At 36.7% G+C, this 23,019-nt stretch overlaps 1 protein-coding gene across 1 annotated transcript; it reads left to right on the top strand.

Annotated features, from left to right (window-relative positions):
- Nucleotides 1–928: 928 nt before the first annotated feature.
- gpia (glucose-6-phosphate isomerase a) lies at nt 929–18,780 on the top strand. The gene is made up of 18 exons (XM_030136382.1): nt 929–1,195; nt 2,981–3,071; nt 4,001–4,069; nt 5,353–5,472; nt 5,570–5,653; nt 7,553–7,699; nt 8,664–8,735; nt 8,957–9,001; nt 9,220–9,273; nt 9,694–9,754; nt 10,418–10,461; nt 10,795–10,947; nt 12,015–12,144; nt 12,666–12,742; nt 13,394–13,522; nt 15,144–15,219; nt 15,883–15,949; nt 18,316–18,780. Exons 1-18 carry the CDS (start codon nt 1,077–1,079, stop codon nt 18,437–18,439), a joined length of 1,662 nt encoding a protein of 553 aa, XP_029992242.1. The 5' UTR covers nt 929–1,076; the 3' UTR covers nt 18,440–18,780.
- Nucleotides 18,781–23,019: the final 4,239 nt, after the last annotated feature.

The following is a 23,019-nucleotide window of genomic DNA, read 5'->3' as shown; positions in this document are numbered from 1 at the left end:
AGAGATACAAAGCATAATATACAAATAATAGTATAAAAAAGTAAATAAATAAATAAAAATAACAGATCTAACAAATATAAATAAATAAATACAACAGAGAGTTCAGTCAATATTAAATAATTGTTTATAAATAGCCAGGGTGTTAGAGCTTTTTTTTTTTTTTTTAATTTTGAATAAATTCTAAAGATTTAATATAATTTTCAAATTCCAATAGGAAGATTTTAAAATTTGGGTGTGTTTTAGTATATTTATTTTATGTATATGAAAATTTCCAAATAAGATGAACAAATTTACAACAAATTCTAAATTGTGAATATCATGTTTAAAATATGTAATTACATTTTTTGGATGTTAACGTTATCTTATTATTACTTTTAGATATGATGTATTTTTCAATTTTGGACCAGAAATGAAAAGAATGTTAGCTTTGTTGTGTAATTTTTTCCCCCAACTTTATTGAAAACATTTAAGTGCACAGTACAAAAATTGAACAAACAACAAGATGTCAAAAGGGAAAAAGCATTTGAACATATAAGTTTAAGAAAATAATGAAAGATACAAAGCATAATATACAAATACTAGTATAAAAAGGTAAATAAATAAATAAAAATAACAGATCTAACAAATATAAATAAATAAATACAACAGAGAGTTCAGTCAATATTAAATAATTGTTCCTAAATAGCCAGGGTGTTAGAGCTGTTTTTATTGTGAATAAATTCTTAAGATTTAATATAATTTTTAAATTCCATTTGGAAGATTTTAAAATTTGGGTGTGTTTTAGTGTATTTTTTTTTTAATGATGAGCAGGGTGTCCACACACATTCAAGTGGTCCATGTCGTATATGGGCGGGGCCTATGTATGGGGCGGGGCCTCAGATGATTGGCGCAGACTGTTCTACCCATGTCCCGTCCCTCTGCCGGATCTACAGCACCACCACCACCACCACCACCAGCCTGCTCTCTGCACATCTCCTCCTGAACACCACAAGGAGACCAGTTCCCCCAGACAGGTCGGAGTGAAACACGGGGACCGCCGCTAGTATCACCGCCGAGCCGCCACTGCCACCGCCGCCATGGCCCTGACCAACGACCCCAACTACATCAAGCTGGAGCAATGGTACAAAGCCAACGCCGGGAGCCTCAACATGAGGCAGATGTTTGACGCCGACCAGGACAGATTCAGCAAATTTAGGTGAGGATGTGGATGAAATGCAGGGGTTGAAAGCGGACACGGTGTTCCTGAGGAGGGGATGGGAGGAGGTGGGCGTGATGCAGACGGAGCTGCACCTTCAGCACCGACGTGACTCGGCCTTCCAAACAGACCCCTGCAGACATTTAATCCAAGTAACACAGCCTGTTTTATCTCATTTATTCGTTTTAACCGAATTGTGTTGTATTCGCTGCGCATCCTCTTCCACAGGTGGCCATCTCCATCTGTGAATATTCCTCCTCTGCCATTACGAGTTAACCCACAAGGTCACAGTTTCACATTAATACGGTTCCACTATACATTCCCAAACACAACCAGTAGTTTCACACCTGCTTTAACTCGTCTCCTTAATCTACCGCTTACTGCCTAGAAATATTTAAAACGGATGACAGGCCTGATTTTGACAGTGAGTTAGATAAGCTAGCTAATGCTAGCTCGCATGCTAATGTCATAAGATCCATTATCGGACAGCAGTGCTAATGTAGCCCTGGCGAAGTGACCCTGTGGCGTTTTAATTGGACTCATTTATTAACATAACTATCGCGATTAACACATCAACATTTGCTTTTGTTTATTCTTACGTATATTGAGTCTGTTGACTACACTTTAATGCAGCTAATGCTAGCTAACATTTTATGAAGGGAGTTCTTAAATCCTTAAGCGGACAGAGTTGAAACTGCTTCAATACCAGGATTTTATCTCCTGCATTTCCTTGTTCACTATCAGTTTTATCAGTTTAAGGGTCTGACAGTAACTGTACGGACCCGTCGCTTTATTAAAAAAAATATTTGTTATGTACTCTATCTTTAAGAATCGCTATATTAAGCTAATGTTAAATAACACTAGATGAAACTTGTTGAACTTCCCATGCATGAGTAGTATTAAATGCTACCATGCTAACTGAGAGCCGCAGGGACCTGTCCGATAATGGATGCCGGGGGGTACCAGGGTTTTGGGTCGTTTTCTGACAAAAACGTTACAAATTGCCGAGCTTTACAACCGCACATTAACACTTACCTCATTTTGACAGCATCATCATCTTGAATTTGTTTCACATTAATAATAATAAATGCGTAACAAGTAGGTTTTATTGCACATGTGCTGGCTGGAGGCTGATGCGTTTCCTGTGTTTGTGGTTCATTCATGGTGGCTACGTGCGAGGAGGCACATCCTCAAAGACAACACTGAGCACCGGAGAAAAGCACCTTGTTCCACATCGGATGACATCCTTATGTAGCTAAAATAACATGAATTACACTTTTACATGTGTAAATACTTGTTGCCAAAGACCTCATCAGTTTAATACAGAGCCGCAGCAAACGGTTCATTGAGATCGGTTGTCAACTAAAAGAAAAAACAAAGCGATACCTTCAGATATCTTTATTTTGTTGATTCAACATCAGTTCAATGTTAAATAAAAGAATGGATACATTTGGTATCCCTGCTTGACAAATAACTGAAAAAAATAATCAATCTACCAGTTAAAACGTTTGATTTTCTGTTGAACAAGTGTTGTAGTAGAGTCTCCAAAATTTACACAAAAAAGTAGAAATATTTTAGTCATAAATCAGTTTCAAGCGACTATAGTGTTAGTTTTATTTGATTAATGATTAAAATACATAATTGCACTGAACAATAGTTTTAGATCCAAATGCTCAGTGATGTATAATGTTGCACCCATTCAAAGTACAAAGTGGTACATTGTAATTAAATAAAATCTGTGTTAGCTGTGTGTCTTTCTGTGCTAATTGTGTTTCTAATTGGCAGCACGACCCTACAGACAGATGATGGAGACATCCTGCTGGACTACTCCAAGAATCTCATTAATGAGGATGTCATGTCCATGCTGGTGGCCATGGTAACACATGTTCTTATATCTGCAACAGTATTTCTGCAGGTCTTTAAAAAGTTAATATCCACACAGGTCTCAGCAATTACTTGGATAATAAAGTTAATGTTACTTTTATAAAGTTTTGTTCACTTCAGTCTCTGAAATATGTTATAATAGAAAAGATATTTAGTTCTTGTACAGATATTTCTGTGACTTTCCTCAATAGATGTGAAATAACATATATAATGTCTTAAAGTCTCAATTTGCAATAATTAATCAATTACTTGTCAACTAAGAAAATAATTAGCAACTCTTTGATAGTTGTAAAATCATTTTGACTAATTTAAAAAAAAAAAAAATTAAAGAAAAAAGTCAAAATTCATTTTTTTCTGTGTTACACACACAGTGCAGGTATACACACAACCTGGGCAGCTGAAGCTATAGCTGTCACCTGTAATAAACTTTAAGCCCCTCTGTTAATGGTAAAAGGCTTGAGGCTCTCTTAAATCCAATCTCTCCACGTGAGCTCATGACTGTCATCCTGCCAGATGTTAATTAGACGTGGCACTTGTAAACAATGCTGTTAGTTTACTGCAAAGGCATGGTCAGGTGAGGCCTGATCCTTTGTCCTTTTTGTTTTTTAACACTAAATCTGGAAAAAGAAAGATTTATCTCAACTCCATCACTGACTGACGCATGTTAACATCTTTGGTAATATGGCAATGTAGCAAACGCATGTTCACACAAAGAACAGTATTTCCTCCTTTTACTACAAGGAAGGATTGCTAAAGAACAGACATGGTCAGCACATACTGGATACTGTTGCACACAGTAAGGCACCCATTGTTTCATGTTTCAGGGCGGAAAGTTGAGATATGAGCTGGAGGGACAGATATCATGCACACATTCTGAATGAGCCATTGTGTTTGTATTAACTGCACTTTTGTGTTTAACAGGCAAAGTCGAGGGGAGTGGAGGAGGCCAGAGAGAAGATGTTCTCTGGGGAAAAAATCAACTTCACTGAGGTAACAACCGCTACCTGAAGAGAACTATTAAATGTCTAATCACATGGCTGTGAAATGGAAAAGAAATTCAACCAGGGCTGTAATGTGTTTATAGTAGAGGACAGTGTCTGGTACTTTTAGTGCCTGCAATTGATAATTGACACAAACAGACATGTAACAAAATAAAAACAAACCCCTAAACATCAGCCTTTCCCTTCCTTTATTTCCCTACTTTTCTAAAGCCTTAAGGAATGAGTTTGTATTTTACTGATTTCAGCTGATGGTCGATCACATGAGTCTTTATTTTGGATCCATGCCAGAACTGTTAGACCATTATTACAATTATAAGGCACAGCACCTAAGATTTCTGACATTTTTCTCATGCTCTGAGTTGAAACACTTTTCTGAAACGGAGAAAAAAATGGAGTTTGACTTAATGACAAAATTGGAATGGAAACATCCAATCAATATGCAGGTTTTGCATTCCCTTGTTGTGTTTTTTTTTTTTTTTATGAATGTTATACCAATGAAGGTCCGTATTTATGCTTAATTATGAAAAGTCCAGAGTTTTAGTCAAATAACACAAAAAACCATCACAGCCCCTAAGCCCTTCAGTAACCTTAGTGTGTTCATTCTAAAATTATAGCACGGAGAAAATATGGTTATGTTTTAGGACTGGTAGAAACAGAACAACAAAGATGTGTGAACACAGAGCAGTGAAGCATGCAGGAGGTGCAGACTCAAGACAAAAGCTGGCCTCACAGTGACAGAGCAGATTAAGTCTCCAGTTCACTGATGCCTGTGTGTGTCCTGCCAAGTCATGCAGGGAACCTCCCCCTTCCACTCACACAATCACTGGTCATGAGGCAATGTGTTGCATAACACCATGCTCAGTGACATTGCACGTTGATTTATGGAGCAGATATACTGCAATACCGACTATAGCATTGGTTGAGACTGAGATTTCTAATTTGTGTATTAATTATTTCATTAATGAGTCAATCATCTATAGTAAAATGTGCCTAAAAATTGATTATGTCTGAAAACTAATATTTCATTTATTATGGAAGAAAAATTCAAATAAACGTTGTAATGTCTGTTATTTTGTACCATTATCAGTGTTTACAAATGCAAATTCAGGCATTCAACATATCAGGTCATCCTTTCATTGTATGATTGAGCATTTAAGAAAACAGATTGAACTGCTTCTTGCATGGCTTTGTGTTTTTTGGATATATCTGTTTACACCTGACACCATATGTATATGTGTTTGTAGGTTTGCTCATGTGTTTTATGTGTTCCAGGGTCGTGCTGTGCTCCACATCGCCTTGCGGAACCGCTCCAACACGCCCATCCATGTTGACGGTAAAGATGTGATGCCAGAGGTCAACCGGGTGTTGGAGAAGATGAAGGCTTTCTGTCATGTATGTACTGTGTTTGTGGTTTAAGCAACATGCTACATATTTTTGCTCGACATTATTGCTGCCAGAAACAAAACCTTTTACTTTGTGCTGCTTGCAGAAAGTACGCAGCGGCGAGTGGAAGGGCTTCAGTGGAAAATCCATCACTGACGTTGTGAACATCGGCATCGGAGGCTCTGACCTGGTATGTGTCCTCCCTGCCAAAGGCCTCAGATTTCCTGCTTTGTTTATCTCTCCTGTGTTATCAGCTGCCCTCAGTGTCTTCTGATCATTTCTAGTCTGAGCAGATTCAGAAAAGGGTTATGTAAAAACACATCCAAACCAACAGGAGGAACAAATAAAGCAAGTCAATAATTATAAAATCAAAAAGAGAACCTATATAATTCAGCAAAATCAAAGAAATATGATGAGTAAACAGTCTTCAGCTGTAAATTTGTCTTCAATAAATGTATTTTATAAGGAGTTACACTTATTTAAAGTTGAGAGTCACACATGATAATTAAGGCTCTTTTTTGTTTCAAAGGCTAGATTACACGTCATTGTGTTTGATGAAGAGTAATATCTTTTCTCTGGCAATTTAGTTTTAACTCTGTAGGTTTTTCACTCTGCTTCATCTAAAACATGAAAAGATATAGTCGGCCACAGGAACTCTAATAGCAATGAAACTTCATGTCAAAACATCAAGAAACACCCTGTTACGCTTAACATGAACATGAAGCTTTCAGAGTTTACAAACCACAGCACAGAGCGTCATGAGTCATAAATGTGTAACTAAATTAGAGAACTGGGATTCAAGCAGTTGTAGTATTTGTCCCCAGGCTGAAGACATACAGATCTGTGTGTAGTTTTATTAATGCAGCAGGAGACCTTTGAGCTGTGAGTCACAGCAGAAGGATGTCATATTTAAAAAAAAAAAAAAAAAAAAAAAAAAAAAAAACAGCCTCTGGGAGTAATTTAATCTGCATGCAACTAACCTTTAGTTCAGTGTTTTTCAACGTTGGGGTCACCTGGAATTTAAATGGGGTCGCCTGAAATTTCTAGTAATTGATAAAAATATAAAGAAAAACAGTAATAAAGAATATATGATGAGGTGAGGGAGATAATCCCAGTCCATAAAAGACATGACAAACTGTGAAGCTGAAACTGAAGCACTGTGGTACTGTTTATCTTTCAAATGTTCATTGTGGTCGGTTTCAGTTGCTGCAGCTCTTTCATAATTCATAGTTTGAGTTATTGTTTGTTCAGTATTAATTGTCAGCCTTGTAAATCCAAACTGGAGTGACTGTACATATCCCGACCAAGGAAAATCAAATTCTCACTTTGTGCAGTAATCTACACCAGGCTTTTCTGCCTCCGTCCATAATAATATACATTATATAGACTAAATGTTGTCTAAAATTAATGTTTATTTGCAACATAGTATAGCAAACTATTACATGATCAAAAACAATTAATTTCAGCCAAAAAAATGTCTCCGTTTTGAATGTCTGGGATTGCCAGAAATTTGTGATGTTAAAATCGGGTCATGAGCCAAAAAAGGTTGGGAACTACTGATTTAGTTTGTTACAGAAACTGGATGATGGTTAGCGTTAAAAGGGTGATCATGTGACTGAAATCGAAGCTTTGTTGATCATTTTCTTTACTTTTATAGGAGGATGTTTAACTTGGATTTCTGTAACTGACATCCCAGTCCACACATATACATAATTGCTGTTAATACTCACTACTTGAAATACTTAATTTCATTTCATTTCATTTAATACAGTAATACTTGAGTAGTTTAAGTTAATTCACATCTCTTTGTACTGTGGAGTTACTGGTGTTTGAGGTGAAACAACCAGTTTAGTCTCTGCGTTAAAGATTTCATTACATGGAGCAGAGACATTTGCAAAGAGCCTGACTGAGCTTTTTATTACCTCCGCCAAGTGTAACTGTATACTGGCACAAGGAACAAATGATTACATTTTGGTGGTGATGGGGGGTGGGGGGGCTGATCTGCCTTTGCGGACGTCTGTACTCGCCGAGTACTTTTCTAGTTAAAACATGGGAACGTCATAACTCACTATTTCTGTGTTGCCTTCAGGGACCACTGATGGTAACAGAGGCTCTGAAGCCATACTCTGCTGGCGGACCCAACGTTTGGTTTGTCTCCAACATCGATGGGACTCACATGGCCAAGACCCTCGCTCAGCTTAATGCAGAGACCACGCTCTTCATCATCGCCTCTAAGGTGAAGGAAACACACATGCACAAATATGCACAATACACTGTCAGGCAAAGTACATTCAGAGAGCTAAGGAGTGGATCGATGAGCCGCTAACTGTTGTGTTTATTCTCTTGCTGTTGAACTTTGATATATGTAGCATACAGCGGCACTGGGGGGACAAAGTCAAACTGGGAAAAAAAAAAAAAAAACAGTAGTGAGTCTCCATAAGGAATTACTTTACCATATTTATCCATGTCCTCTACCATGTACCCCACCTGAACATTACTGCATCCTGTGTAAATGTGTTTTTATAGATGCTGTTTACAATTGTGCATCTATAACCAACTGTACTTGGTGTTGTATAGAGCTTGAAGCACTATTATTATGGCTTTTATCATATGATATTTGCTCCCTGAAAGGCTTTCTAACACATAGTTAATGTGGTCAAATGTTATAATTGACCTCAAATATGATATTTAAACCCTCACCCTAAAGTTAACTAAGTAATTTTGGTCCCTATAGTTAAAAACAATGATGAAACCAGAAAAAAAGGAAACAAAAATGGAATCCTCTGTATTACATGCAGGAGTCAAACCTGGTTTTATATCACATTTACTGTGACTTTGTGCATTTACTTGGGTGTGTATATTAGAATACCTGCTATGTGGCTGTTTGCACCTGATCTGGTTTTTATTTTTTTATTTTTTCCAAACCAAAGACATGATGATACCTGCTACTTTAACAACATTATATGACCTTCTAATGGGATTAATGCAAGTGTAGAATCTTTACTCACTGAATAAAAAAAAAAAAATCTGAAAACTAAAGTCTGTAATTTGCAATACACTGTGACATACATAGTAAAAGGAATTGGTGCCATTATTGATGTGTAAGACAGACGATCTTGCTGGTATAATTAAACTACATGTGTGTTAAATGAGATCAGTGGATTTTGGTAGCTGAGTTTGTTCTCGCTGATCTTTTTCAGACGTTCACGACTCAGGAGACCATCACCAACGCTGAGTCTGCTAAGGACTGGTTCCTCCAGACAGCCAATGATGTGAGTGAGCTTGTTTCCTTGAAGACGATTGGATTACTGCCTACAGATGGAAGTAGATGATTGTGTTTTCCAACAGCCTGCCCACGCAAATGTGTAGTCTATGAACCTGTTGTGATAGATACTATGCTTTTTTCCAGAGTTAAATATATATTAGTTGCTCACTTACTGCCTCAATACTGTTGAATCATGTTCATCTGATCTCTTTCTCATGTCTTTCACAGAAATCTGCTGTCGCCAAGCATTTTGTGGCGCTTTCTACCAACGCAGTGAGTGTCTATAAGCGACCTCCACGCTGTGTTTACATGCACAGTGTCTAAACACAAGTCTACATGATTGGTTAGATTATTGTTAGTGTTACAAAGAGAGGAAGAGCCTGTCGCATTGTGTTGTCTGATAAATATGTTGTATGCTTTATTTTTTGTAGCAAAAAAGACTTTAAAACAAAGTCAGCACAATCAGATTTATTTATCTGTTTCTTCTGCAGGCCAAAGTGAAGGATTTTGGCATCGACACAGCGAACATGTTTGAGTTCTGGGATGTAAGTCTTATGTTTGTTGTTGAGTGTGATGTTCACATGTTGTGTGGCTTTAAAGGGCATTTGTTGAGTTTTTGGTGTGAACTGCTCGAATTGGCTGTTCTGTGACGTCTTTAATCTGAATAAACTGACGGTCACAGAGGAATGTTTAAAATCAAAGCATTCATGTAAAAGTATGAATCTTTTAAATGTTTGTTGTTAACTCTCACAATTGTGTTTTTTAAACATTTTTGACATTTCACAAATGAAAGCAAAACACTTTTTTCTTTTAAAAGTCCTGTAATCTTTTAAAGCCAAAGGGACCTCTGCTCTTTTTTATTAACATACATATTAACATATGCATAGAATAAATATGCATATTTATGTTAGCGTTAGCTCTGATTGGTTGACTGACCCTCTGATGTCATGTTTGCCTGTTCTCAGTGGGTTGGAGGCCGTTACTCTCTGTGGTCAGCCATTGGTCTGTCCATTGCTCTGCATATAGGTACGTTTGCCTTTTTCCACTCTAGGGCTGGGTATGGATTATAGGTATATTGATTAGGATTATCTGCTCATTTAAATAATTCCAGAAAAGAGTCAATATTCAAGATTTTCCTCTGAAATCAGCATCTTTTGTTTATTTATAAATGCTAATAAAGCATGGAACCAAAGATACTTATGGAAGTCCATATATTAATGAAGTTAAAGGTGACACATGAAAAATCCACTACCCAACCTTTGTTGCAGCTTTAGTGGAATTGTTCGTGCAAAAGAAAAAGTTTATTATTATTATTATCATTATTATTATCATTATTATTATTATTATTATTATTATTATTATTAATACTACTACTACTACTACTACTACTACTACTACTACTACTACTACTACTACTAATAATAATAATAATAATAATAATAATAATAATAATAATAATGAATGATCTGTTAAACCAACAGTGGCATGAGTTAATTGCATGATGAATTTTCACTTGTCTCACAAACAAATATTGCTTTCTACCAAATGCTAACTGTATTAGTCTTTTGATTCTTTTATTTTAAGATTGTTCATTCTCTGCTCAGCTTTTTGTGCTTCAAACCCTTTTTTTCAGGCCTTTTTTTATTCTTCTATGTATTAAAATGCATATGCATGTTCTGTGTCTTTCAGGGTTTGACAATTTTGAGCAGCTTCTTGCTGGAGCTCACTGGATGGTAAGCACAGATTCTTTTTTTTTTCTTCTTTGTCCTTTTATTTATAGTGTTTTATCTGCAGGTATGTGACTGTTGGCTCAGGACATGTTGCTTCATGTTTGCCAGACAAGATAAAGTACTGTAGATTTCACTTATTAAACACCTCTTACTTAAGACTATTTACATTCATTTGTATTTTATGTAACTGGTTTAGTTTCATACTTGGATGTTGCAACAGCTCTTGCTTTGTATCAGTTACAAAAATCACACACGGTAGTTTTTCACTTTGTTTAGTAACACTTAGTCTGTGTATTGTCATTGACATAAACCCACACTGTTTCCTCTCCTCACCAGGACAACCATTTCCGCACTGCTCCTCTGGACCAGAATGTACCGGTTCTGCTGGCCATTCTGGGAGTCTGGTACGTCAACTTCTTCCAGGCAGAGACTCACGCCATGCTGCCCTACGATCAGTACATGCACCGTTTCGCTGCATACTTCCAACAGGTCAGTCTGGCAGAGAGAGAGACCATCTGTTCAAAGACACACTGTGGGAAATGTATCTGCAGAATGAACAAACTGCACATGTATTTACAGAGAGATCAGCCTGGTGTCATAGAGGTGATCCCATATGACAAACATTATTCAAGCTGCACTTGGCTGTGTCAGATTAGGAACCACCGTAAATGATCATTATCATTATATATTATCAGTGGATCTCTTTAATGGTAGATTTCCCTTTTAAAATTTCCTGAAATATCTTTGCACTTACAAATTCCACACTGTATTTGATATCTTAAGAGGAGTTAATTTACAATCATATTGAAGTAAAACACCTAACGTGGTAGAATGCAAATGCTTTTCTTGGTCTCCAAGTGTTAAAAGATAACACTAATCAAAATCCAAAATACATTACGACATATTTAAATTGAGAAAAATAAAGGATACTTTATTTATTCCTTCATTTTCTGAACTGCTTAGTCCTCAAGAGGGTCTTAGAGGTACCTGAGCCTATTTCAGTTACCAATGGGTACACCCTGGTACACTTAACCAGTTCACAGGGCTGGTATATACAGACTAACAACCATTCACACCAACAGTGTGGGGGATTCAGATTGACTAGTTAATCTGTTAAGTGCATAACTGGCCGTTTGGCGCGGAATGGCAGTCATGCTTCCGTCAGCCTGCCCCAGGGCAGCTGTGGCTACAAATGTAGTTTACCACCACCAGAGTGTGAATGTGAGAGCCAATGAATAATGGATCAATAATTTAAAGTGCTTTACGTGCCTTGAAAAGTGCTATTGAAATCCAATCCATTATTATTATTATTATTATTACTATTACTATTATGTCTTTGGTTGATGGGAGGAAGCTGGAGTACCCAGAGAGAACCCACACGGACACACAGGGAGACGGTGCTAACCACCGTACCAAACAAGGATAATTCAATAGACAATTAGTCCAAATACGCCCCCCCCGCTGTACAAACAACCATTCACTGTCGCATTCACACCTATGGCCGATTTCAGTTTGACCAGTTGGTATTAAACATATTTTGTTTGTGTGATGCACAGGGTGACATGGAGTCCAATGGGAAATACATCACCAAAGATGGCACCCGTGTTAACTACCACACTGGACCAATTGTTTGGGGTGAGCCTGGGACCAATGGACAACACGCCTTCTACCAGCTCATCCACCAAGGTAAGATTTATTATACAGGTTGGTGGTGTGGCTTAGAGCTCCACTGTTGTCTGTATATACTTGACTTAGCCTCACTGTTGCTCTGAGTGACATGTTTCTTCATTATGAGGGAGGAACACTTAAAATAAAACAGCTCAAGAGTCTAATAACATTCATCACTGGAGGCTGCAGTTCAAACTTGTTTCCACTGTAAAAAGTATCAGCTGTTATTAGTTAGTTTTTAGCCAAAAAAATACTGCACAGTTTTGTTTCCTAAAGAAGACACATATCACACACTGCAATGAGACTCAGCTCAGTACTGAAACCTTTGGGAATTTAAAAATATAAAAAGTAAAAGAGAAGCTACATTTCATCTCCACTTCTTCTGAAAAGGTTAGATAGATGGAAAAAGCATAAAATATGTGCAACTGCCACCAGATCACAGCTCCTCCAACAACAACATCCACTTATTTTGTATGTAGAGACAAATAAAGCAGAATGTTGTTGGTAAAAAGTTAACACACGTCTTATTGCCTCAACAGGAACTCGAATGATTCCTGCTGACTTCCTCATTCCTGCCCAATCACAGCATCCAATCAGGGACAACCTTCACCACAAGGTAATGCCCACTCTGTGTCTTCATATCCGCTTTGGTAAAACTTCTGCTTACTCTCAAACAAACAAACCCATAGTGTGTCCAGGGGTTGATTCTGTAAACACTGTTTTAGAGGAAGGCTCTGTTTCTCAATCTATGTGTTTAGAGGCTGCTTTCAACATCGACATGTTCAATCTTCTTCGATACAAAAGATAGAAACAGTTTATTTTCACTATTACGCTGGCATTTATCTTTGCATGCGTAATTGTTCTGCTTCATGTCTCGAACTTGCCACTTCTTCATAGAACCAGCAGCAAAGATTTATGGGTACTGTTGTATTTAGAAAAGATGATTAAAATGTGACTATTATTTTAAAGTTAATTCAGATTTCTAAGTAACTTTATCTGAGTTTATAACCTTAAATGCTGCATAAATCATATTCGGCTTCTTCCTGACTCTGCTGTGTTAAATTGTGAGCTTTTTAATCGGAAAACCTTGTGTTTTGGAGGTTTTGTGAGCTTTTATTTAGAAGCTTAAACTTCATGTTGATCCAACACTGAAACCTTCGTCTTGTGTACACCTTAAATGACTCCCTCATTTTTGCAGTTCAGTTCAAGTGTTGTATAAATCTCTTTAAGCTCTGGCCTCACACACGATGACTTTGTGTGTTTCCAGATCCTTGTGGCCAACTTCCTGGCCCAGACAGAAGCCTTGATGAAGGGAAAAACTCCAGATGAGGCTCGCAGAGAACTGGAGGCCAGCGGCATGAAAGGAGACGCTCTGGACAAACTACTGCCTCACAAAGTAAAGAGTTTACAGTTAATCTGCCACTGGAATATTAAAGCAATGACTGAATGACTTCACAAATGATTGATTTAGCTACACATCACTGGGTTTGTGTTTGACATTGTTTAGTTTGTCGTATAATGTAACAACTTGTCTTTTTCAGTGTTTCTGTGTCATATTTTCACACATGTTTGAGCAGTACGGTTTTATTACCTCCGCCAAGGAGGTTATGTTTTTGCCAGGGTTTGTTTGTCTGTTTGTTTGTTTGTTTGTCTGTCTGTTTGTCTGTCCGTTAGTGTGCAACATAACTCAAAAAGTTATGGACAGATTTGGATGAAATTTTCAGGGTTTGTTGGAAATGGGATAAGGAAGAAATGATTAAATTTTGGTGGCGATCGGGGGTGGGGGGGCCCACGGGGGGGGCACTGATCAGCCTTGGTGGAGGTCTGCGCTCTCCGAGTGCTTCTAGTTACTTACTTTTATTCCCTGATTTCAAGTAGACAGGCCCTGGTGATAAAACGACATGACACACATCTGTGCTTGTACAAAAAAGATTCAGTGTTGATGGGTCTTTCTGTTGTTAGGATCACTCCATGAAGCAGATCAGTTCAGTTTTAACTGTTAAATGTTGCTTAATAAATATTTAGTTTGGCTTACAGGGGCTATATATAGTATTTCTACTCTCAAATGTTTAAACAATGACATAAAATTATTATTAGAGCACTGGGAATAAGCATCTCTGACATCAGTGTTTTTGATTGTTCATATATGTACTCAAAAGGTATGATTTAGGTATGAGGTACTGTATGTATGTTGGCATGAGTAAATTGCAGAGACTGAATACAGGGAAACTTTAACCTTAATGCAAGTATACAGATCGAGCGTATGGATTTAATTGACCACTAGAGACAGTAGTGAGTCACTCTGCTGGTCTCCCATAGTGGAAAAACTAACACTACAGCGACCAAAGCATCAGAAAGTGATGAGTTTGGATGAGAACCATTAGGAAGCAACTTTTAGACTCAAAGAAAGTGAATAAAGCTAGAAGCACTATCGTTATTTTCACCACTGGACACTTTCAGGATTAAAAAAACAGATCTTTAGTTCAACTATTGACAACACAAACCATACAGAAAACAGAGATGATTTGTGGTTTTACTGTGGCTGTTTTCAGTCTAAAAACAGAGCTAAGCTAACAGAGCTATAATGTAAACTATCAGCTGACGCAGCACATGAAGATTATAAGACAGTTTCATTTTGACTAACTTAAATAATCGTCTATGAGTTTTAGATTTAAGACGAAACCTTGATGATTCGATAATACAGATATGTGTAAACACTGAGCTTTAAACTTTATTCAGCGAGCGATGCAGTCTGTTGATACACAGAGTTGATTCATTGGTGGTTTTATTAGTTTTAAGTGTGTTCTAGTTCATGACTTCCAGCTGCTGTTGAGAGTGGAGGTTAAGGGTCACCGTTAGAGAAACTACTATTAGGATATCAGAAAAGACTAAGCATTTAATTACCACAACATCATAATAAACCTACAGATTATTATTATTCTGAAGTTCTGTGCCCTGTAGCTCTTCAAATGTTTAAAAGGATTATTCATTAATTTTATTTTATTTTTTTATATTAGGTATTCGAAGGAAACAAGCCAAGCAATTCCTTTGTTTTCAAGAAGCTGACTCCATTCATGCTGGGGGCTCTGGTCGGTAAGTGAGGACAGTTTTTTTTTTTTTTTTTTTTTTTTTTTTTTTTACTTTTGCAGAATCTAAAGCCGACAGGACACAAACAGGAAATAAGTTCATATGCTGATGCAAGGCAAAGAGGTGAATATTCCGTCTTAAAAATTTGTTGTTAAAACTGAAGGGTTGGCAGTAAACTAATGTTTTAAAACTGAAAAAAATATTTAAATATATTAAATAGGATCATAAATGTGTGAAATGATCTCTACTCGTTACATTACAAATCTGCTTCTTTGCTGTTCTCCTCTGCAGACCTTAGAACTCACTTACTTTTCTGATTTGACTCCAGTTTGATGAGTGGAAACATGATAAAATGGATTCCTGTTAACAGATTGGTTTACATTTACAAACTTCCTCAGCACTGTTGCCTTTCTCTGTTTCAGATTTTTTTCTTAGCACAGTTAGGAATTTCAAATCAACCATCCAACTACAAGAGTGTCTAATATCTGTAGAACAAATTCTTAAAAATCAGACTTCGACAATGAAAACTGTATATTTGTAATCTAAGGGTGAAGAGGTCACATTTTACAGTCATTCTATCCTGTCTTATGCTCCAGTGTGATAAAGGAGTCAGAATGGTGGATTGTAGTTGCAGATCCATTCGCTAATGTGATGTTTCCTTCTTTTCAGCCATGTATGAACACAAGATCTTTGTTCAGGGTGTCATGTGGAACATCAACAGCTACGATCAGTGGGGGTAAGTGATTCACCTAAATCAGTGGTTCTCAGTCTTTTTCTGTCGGGCCCCCCTTTAGAGCACGAAAAATCTCCAAGCCCCCCTCAACCCCAACAACATTGTACTTGTGGTGCAATTGTTACTTTTATTGAAAGAAACATCAATATCGTAAGAATCCTTTTTACTTTTCCTTGAATAATTTGTTGTGCAAATTAAAAATAACTTAGATTTTTGATTGAACAATACAAATGAACTCAACAAAACTGCTCCCTGAGATATTATTTTTCAAAATAAAAGTAGGAAATGTGTAATTATCTTACAACTATGACAATAAGGTAATTTTTTTTTTTTTAGAACAACAAACACATTTTGGTAACAAAGATGAACATTTTAACAATATCAGTGGCTGCAATGAGCCCATTTATGTTGCACATCTCAGAACATCAAAGTGCAAACTGTACAAACTGTGCAAAAGCAGAAACATTGCACATTTTTCTTTTCCAGTCCAATCCTTGTCCACTCTCCAAACCTAAACTCTTTGACTAGTCTAGTGACAGATCACCATGGCAGTAGATTTGTTTGTTGTATGTCCCTAAAATGAGTCCAGGGTGCTCCAACGCTAAAACATTAGTTCCACCTGATACATGTTCTAACCTGAAGAAAAATAAACACCTAGGAATAATCCCATGCCCCCCCTGGCAAGCCTTCGTGCCCCCCTGGGGGGGCCCACCCCACTTTTTGAGAAACACTAACCTAAATAAAGTTTCAAGTCCTATTGGAACCATACAGTTACGTCTTTACCTTTGCTTACTTGGTTTGGTACATTGATACCTCACCATGTTCTTTACAGATGAATGATCTGATACATGTGCACTGAGGCTTCATCTTATTTTTTTCTGTAAATTTGTTGTCTAAATGGTCATTCTGGACAAGATTTTCAAATTGTTAATGCATTAATAAGTGCCTCCTCAGGTGTTGCAGGCTGTAGTGGTTGAAATCAGCCTCCACTGATGGATTAATTCTTTAACAGTGTTTATCATTCTTCTTTTTCTTAGGACCCACTTTTTAAAAAAAATGTCTACCCATTGTGGCCCAGTTCACAATATCCCTCAAATCATAAGATCAAATTTTTCTGTACATTGATCATATATTATTTTCTTGAAACCAGCCAGATGTCCATTAGATAGCCTGTTTTTATGTATATGTTACTGAAAGTACAAACATGTCAGATCCTACAGATATACAGTACTGTCAGACCTCTAGGTTTATTGAAATGAGCATACACATTTATTTATCATGTTCTTCTCTTCAGGTACAAGAGAATACACAAAATATATGTCGAGCCTTAAAAAGACATACAAAAAACTGAACTAAATGGGTTGTAAAGGTTTAAAGTCACTATTTAGTGTGACTCTGACCCCATGACAAGAAGCAGCACAAACCCAAACATCTGACATATGCTGAATGAAACCTGGTAGAAAATTAAAGCAATAATTTTCTGGTATTTTCTATTCTCTATATTTTCTGAACTAAAGGTTTAATGACACTTAAAGTCCAGAATGCACGCCCACTTTGGTTTATAGGAGTGTTTTGTTTTTGTTTTTACTGCTGTACATACTTCCCATATATCCAGATTGTATTTTAATACAGCGACTTAGAATATGTGTGGTTGTTAGCTTTACTAAACCAACAAACCTAATGTTGGTCTAGAACTTTTGCACAATACTGTAAGTGCATTTTGACTCAATTTTTTTTCTTTATTGTTTTTTGTAAAAAAAAAAATCCTTAAAATGCTTGAAATCAAAATCTCCTGCAACCATGTGTTTGGGAAAAGATGGTCAAAACTATGTTGTCTAAAACTAGGAAGGTTGTGATTTATTTGCTTATTGTATAGTAATTAAGATTGTTGTAACTATCTAAAATATTTCCCAAACATCCCATCACCATTTTTGGAGGATGGTACAGCTTTACTCCTCCTCTACCAGGGTTTGTGGGTTACCACAGAAAACCTACCTTTAAAACAACCTTTCAATCTAAACTGTTGATAGTGTTCACAACTTGTTTTTCCTGCCCTCAAGTGGCCAATATGAGTTACTGCAGGCAAAACTTTGACATGTATTTTGGATTTTTTTCAGAAGAGTTTTCCAGACAAAGTATTAATATTGATTTCTTATTTCATATATTTCCCAGCCTATGTTTGGAACTGACCTCCCAAACTTTTAATTAGATGTAACATATTGAGCAACTAAATTAAATGTTAAAATACTGGATCAAATTCCTGGTTTACTTTAATTAAGTTCACAAATTAATTTACAGCTGTTACTTATTTCTGTCCGTTATGGTTATTTTTAGTAAATAATTTCCTAATGTTTTCCTTTGTGTGATAGTGTTGAACTGGGGAAGCAGCTCGCCAAGAAGATCGAACCTGAGCTCAAGGACGATTCTGAGGTCAGCTCCCATGATTCCTCTACCAACGGCCTCATCAACTTCCTGAAAAAGAACTTCGCCTGAATCCTCGCAATGTATCCGACCTCCTTGGCTGACTCCTTTCACCATGTTGTCCTCTCATTGGCTAATTTTTTCCACAATTAAGTATTCCACGGGCACCGCAGCCCCGCCCTTCAGAACGAGCACTTTATGTTTGTGGCGATCACCGATGTGTTTATTAATCTGAGTGTTGATGTGAAACATGTAGATGTGTTTAATTTGAAAAGGGAATATATCGGTTGCTTTCCCCCAGAGGATAAATGTTTCTCGACTATGTGCAGAAATTACTGAAGGTGACAACAAGCCCCACATGTTAAACTTAGTCAGCTCTGACTCTCAAAATAAAAACCCTGTTTGTCACTGAACTTTGTTGTTGGGATTTTTCAGAGTTGGTCAATGTTGATGTTTATACCAGGTATTCAACATCTCAACATTTCCAGTGGATAGCACTCGTGCCTCACAGCAGGAAGGTCCTGGGTTCGATTCCAACGTGGGGATGGGGGTGGGGGTGGGATCTTTCAGTGTGGATAGGGATGTAACGATTTGAACATTTCATATCATGGTTATTGTGACCAAAATTATCACGGTTATTGTAGCGGCTATTTGTCATCAAAATTAAATCAACTTAAAGGTGACTGAACTTAAAACTGTAACATAACTCAAACAACCACTAAATGCACCATGGTTTTGTGGTTTACGCAGTCAAAAATACAATGTCTATTCCACTGATGTATTTTCAAGTGGTTTATTTTCAAGATTTTGCAGGCAAACAACTGAGGCCTTTTGTGCTGTCTCTCCTGCTCATCCTGCCTGACTGTCTGATCATCTGTGTCTCAGGTAAAAAAAAAAACGTAGGCCCACCCAGGTGCATGCTGGTCTAACTTTGTGCTCCCTATTTATACCCAGGTGCCCATGGTCTAAACCAATAAGAAAACACAAAACAAAAAGGTGCTAAATACCAAAGAATGAAAACAATAACCATAAAAATCAAAAAATACAGGGTGGGGAAGCAAAATTTACAATACTTTGAGGCAGGGATTGAAAGACAGTATATGACCAATTAGCTTACTGAAAGTCATGAGAATTTATTTGCCACAAGAAAATTGACATAATAGAAAATGTTTTTATTCTATGTGTCCTCCTTCTTTCTCAATAACTGCCTTCACACGCTTCCTGAAACTTGCGCAAGTGTTCCTCAAATATTCGGGTGACAACTTCTCCCATTCTTCTTTAATAGTATCTTCCAGACTTTTTCGTAATAGTTTTGCTCACAGTCATTCTCTTCTTTCCATTATAAACAGTCTTTATGGACACTCCAACTATTTTTGAAATCTCCTTTGGTGTGACGAGTGCATTCAGCAAATCACACACTCTTTGACGTTTGCTTTCCTGATTACTCATATGGGCAAAAGTTTCTGAAAAGGTATGAATAATAGTGTTAGGTATGATTATGACGTCAATATATGTTTGGTTTCAAAACAATTGACGTAGTGCCTGCTGAGAAAAAAAACAACTAAATGTTCATTGTAAATTTTGCTTCCCCACCCTGTATATTCTAAATATTAAACAAAAAATAAACAATTAGCAAAAAAAATAAATAAATAAGTAAACAATAAAGATGAATTAACTTTGAACAAAAAAATAAACTGACAAATAGCTCCTACAGTTATTATTATTGCGGTATTGTTGAAATTGTGCTCAAAATGTTCAAAAAGTACTTACACTGAAATAATTTAACCAAGTTGTATTTTGAAGAAAAAAAAACAAAACAAAAAAACCATAAAATAATAGGCACAATGTACTTTCTGTTGGCAGACATTCAAATATTAACATGTAAACATCAAACATACAAATGTGCATTAAAGATGGCACCTTATGGCCATTGTTGGACCATTTTCCATATCAAGTTTAAGTTGTTTTAGTTTCTTATTCATAGGTATAGACATTGCAAACTGGCATGCGCGCCTGGAATGCTGCTGCTTCTACAGGAAATGAGCAGTTCCGTGAGTTTTCAAAGTGCGGTAATCAAACACGGTTTTCATGATAATTAGAATTTAAATGGTAATACTAACCGTCTGGAATTTGACCGCGGTTTATCATTATACCGGTAATCATTACATCCTTATGTGTGGAGTTTACTTGTTCTTGGGTTCTCTCCAGGTGTTCTGGCTTCCTCCCACTGATAGGTTAATCTGTCAATCTAAATTACCTATAGGTGTGAATGCGAGAGTGATTGTCTCTATATGCGATGAACTGTGCACTCTGCCTTCGCACATAAGTAACTGGGATATGCTCCAGTGACCCCCATGACCCTGATAAAGTGGGTTCAGAAAATGAATGAATGAATGAATAATTACCTATATTTAATCCTTTCATGCATGAATTATGACAACCTTAAACAAGATTTTTTTCCTGAGTGTTTTTAGTCCTCTTTAGGTATGAAAAAAACAATGTGATTATTTTTATTTTTTTTATTTTTTATTTTTTTAATGAACCTATTTTTCATGGGGTTACAAAAATGTCCAGTCAGCTAGACACCATGCATTTACCGACATACTGTGTGAAAACTATGAAATACATTTTTAAATACTGCTAATCTGTCCTCACATTTGAACATACAAGAACCTCCTGAGACCCAGTGATGCATTTTTGTCCTCTGTAGGGGACAAGAGTTTGACAGCTTTATTACATATATAGAAAAAACAAAACTAAACAAAAGAAAAAAAAAAAAAAAACAGAACAAAATGCTGTCTACTGCAAAGGACATTCCATAAATCTATCTGAAAAAAGTGTTGCATCATGCTGTTTCCAAACCAAGACAATTATTCAATTTAAAAAAGCCCAAACTTTTCCTTTCCTGGGTCTCAGGAGGATAACACTAGTTATTACTTACTCAGATATGCCAAAAAAACAACGTTTAAAAAATCCCTACTAATTACAGTCTAATAACAATTAGCAATTGATTTACACTCAAATATGTTACTGCAGATCAGGTTTATCAAGAACAGGAAAGTTACGGTAATTGTATGAATGTCAGTGTTTGGGATGGTGCATAAGAGTCCACTGTGTTGGCTGATATGGAACTAAAACAACAAAACCCATGAATATATAAGAGACCAGCTGGAGAATAACTGTCCACTAGAGTGACCACTGTGCATGAAAGGGTTAATGTAGATGTTCATTAACGCTCAGAGTTAATTCAGAGGTTATTATATCAGAACAGAAAAAGCTGAATAAAAAATGACTTTACAGTAAAATACATCATTAACTGAACATAAGCCCAGTGTGTCCATCCACTGCCATTGATCCAACTCCATGGGTTTAACTGGTGAATCAATGCTGTAGAAGATGACGGTGTTTCCACGGTAACTACAGAGCCTCTGAACATCCAAATGGGTCATGTCTGATGACCATGAAAAGATGACAAACTGTATTTTACACCAATTATTTACATGTATTGATAGAATTAGTGGATCAACATGTATTAAACAGTTTAGATCAGCTGGTACTTTTGGTCATTAGTGGATGTTTGGGTCTTTATGGGTTAAATCTTTAGTTTGAGAAATTAATCCATAATTATCACTGATGCAAAGTCACAACTAAAGTACATTGTTATGACACTGGGACATGTCATTTATTTAGAGTTAATGTGTTGTCCTTTTACCACATCAGGAGGTCAGTATTGAGTTAAATATTAAAATTAAAATTAGATATTATTTACATTGTAGGTGCAGGTGACACAGCTCCTGAAAATGAGGAAAAGTAAATTAAGAGATCCACTGAATGTAACATGACAGATAATACTTTATACAGCTCTGGAAAAATAATAAGAGACCACTGCAAAATGATCACTTTCTCTGATTTTACCATTTATAGGTATGTGTTTGAGTAAAATGAACATTTTTGTTTTATTCTCTAAACTACTGACAACATTTTTCCCAAATTCCAAATAAAAATATTGTTATTTAGAGCATGTATTTGCAGAACACGACACATAGTCAAAATAACAAAAAGATGCAGCGTTTTCAGATCTCAAATAATGCAAAGAAAAACAGTTCATATTCATTTCTAAACACAATACTAATGTTGTAACGTGGGAAAAGTTCAGACGTCAGTATGTGGTGGAATAACCCTGATTTTCAATGACAGCTTTCATGTGTCTTGTCTTGGATGACTTTATGCAGCCCCTGGCAGAGAAATGCAAGAAATTCAGCAATGTTCTATGTCTTGTGACCATCCATCTTCCTCCATAAGTTTTCAAAGTGGGTTCAGGTCCGGAGATTGGACTGGACATAACCGGGTCTTCATCTGGTGGTCCGTCATCCACACCTTTATTGACCAAGCTGAGGCCAGGAGCATTGTCATGATAGAAAAACCAGTCCTCAGAGTTTGGAAACAGTGTCAGAGCAGAAGTCCAGTAGTTTTCAGTAGTTACCTCCGCCAAGGAATGGCAGAGGTTATGTTTTCATTAGGGTTTGTTTGTCTGTGTGCAAGATAACTCAAAAAGTTATGGAAGGATTTTGATGAAATTTTCAGCAAATGTTGATACTGGCACAAGGAACAAATGATACAATTTTGGTGGTGATGGGGGGAGGCCCACTGAT

Source organism: Sphaeramia orbicularis, chromosome 6 (assembly GCF_902148855.1).
Source record: "Sphaeramia orbicularis chromosome 6, fSphaOr1.1, whole genome shotgun sequence".
Taxonomy (NCBI): Eukaryota; Metazoa; Chordata; class Actinopteri; order Kurtiformes; family Apogonidae; genus Sphaeramia; species Sphaeramia orbicularis.
This window is presented reverse-complemented; position numbering and strand designations above follow the sequence as displayed.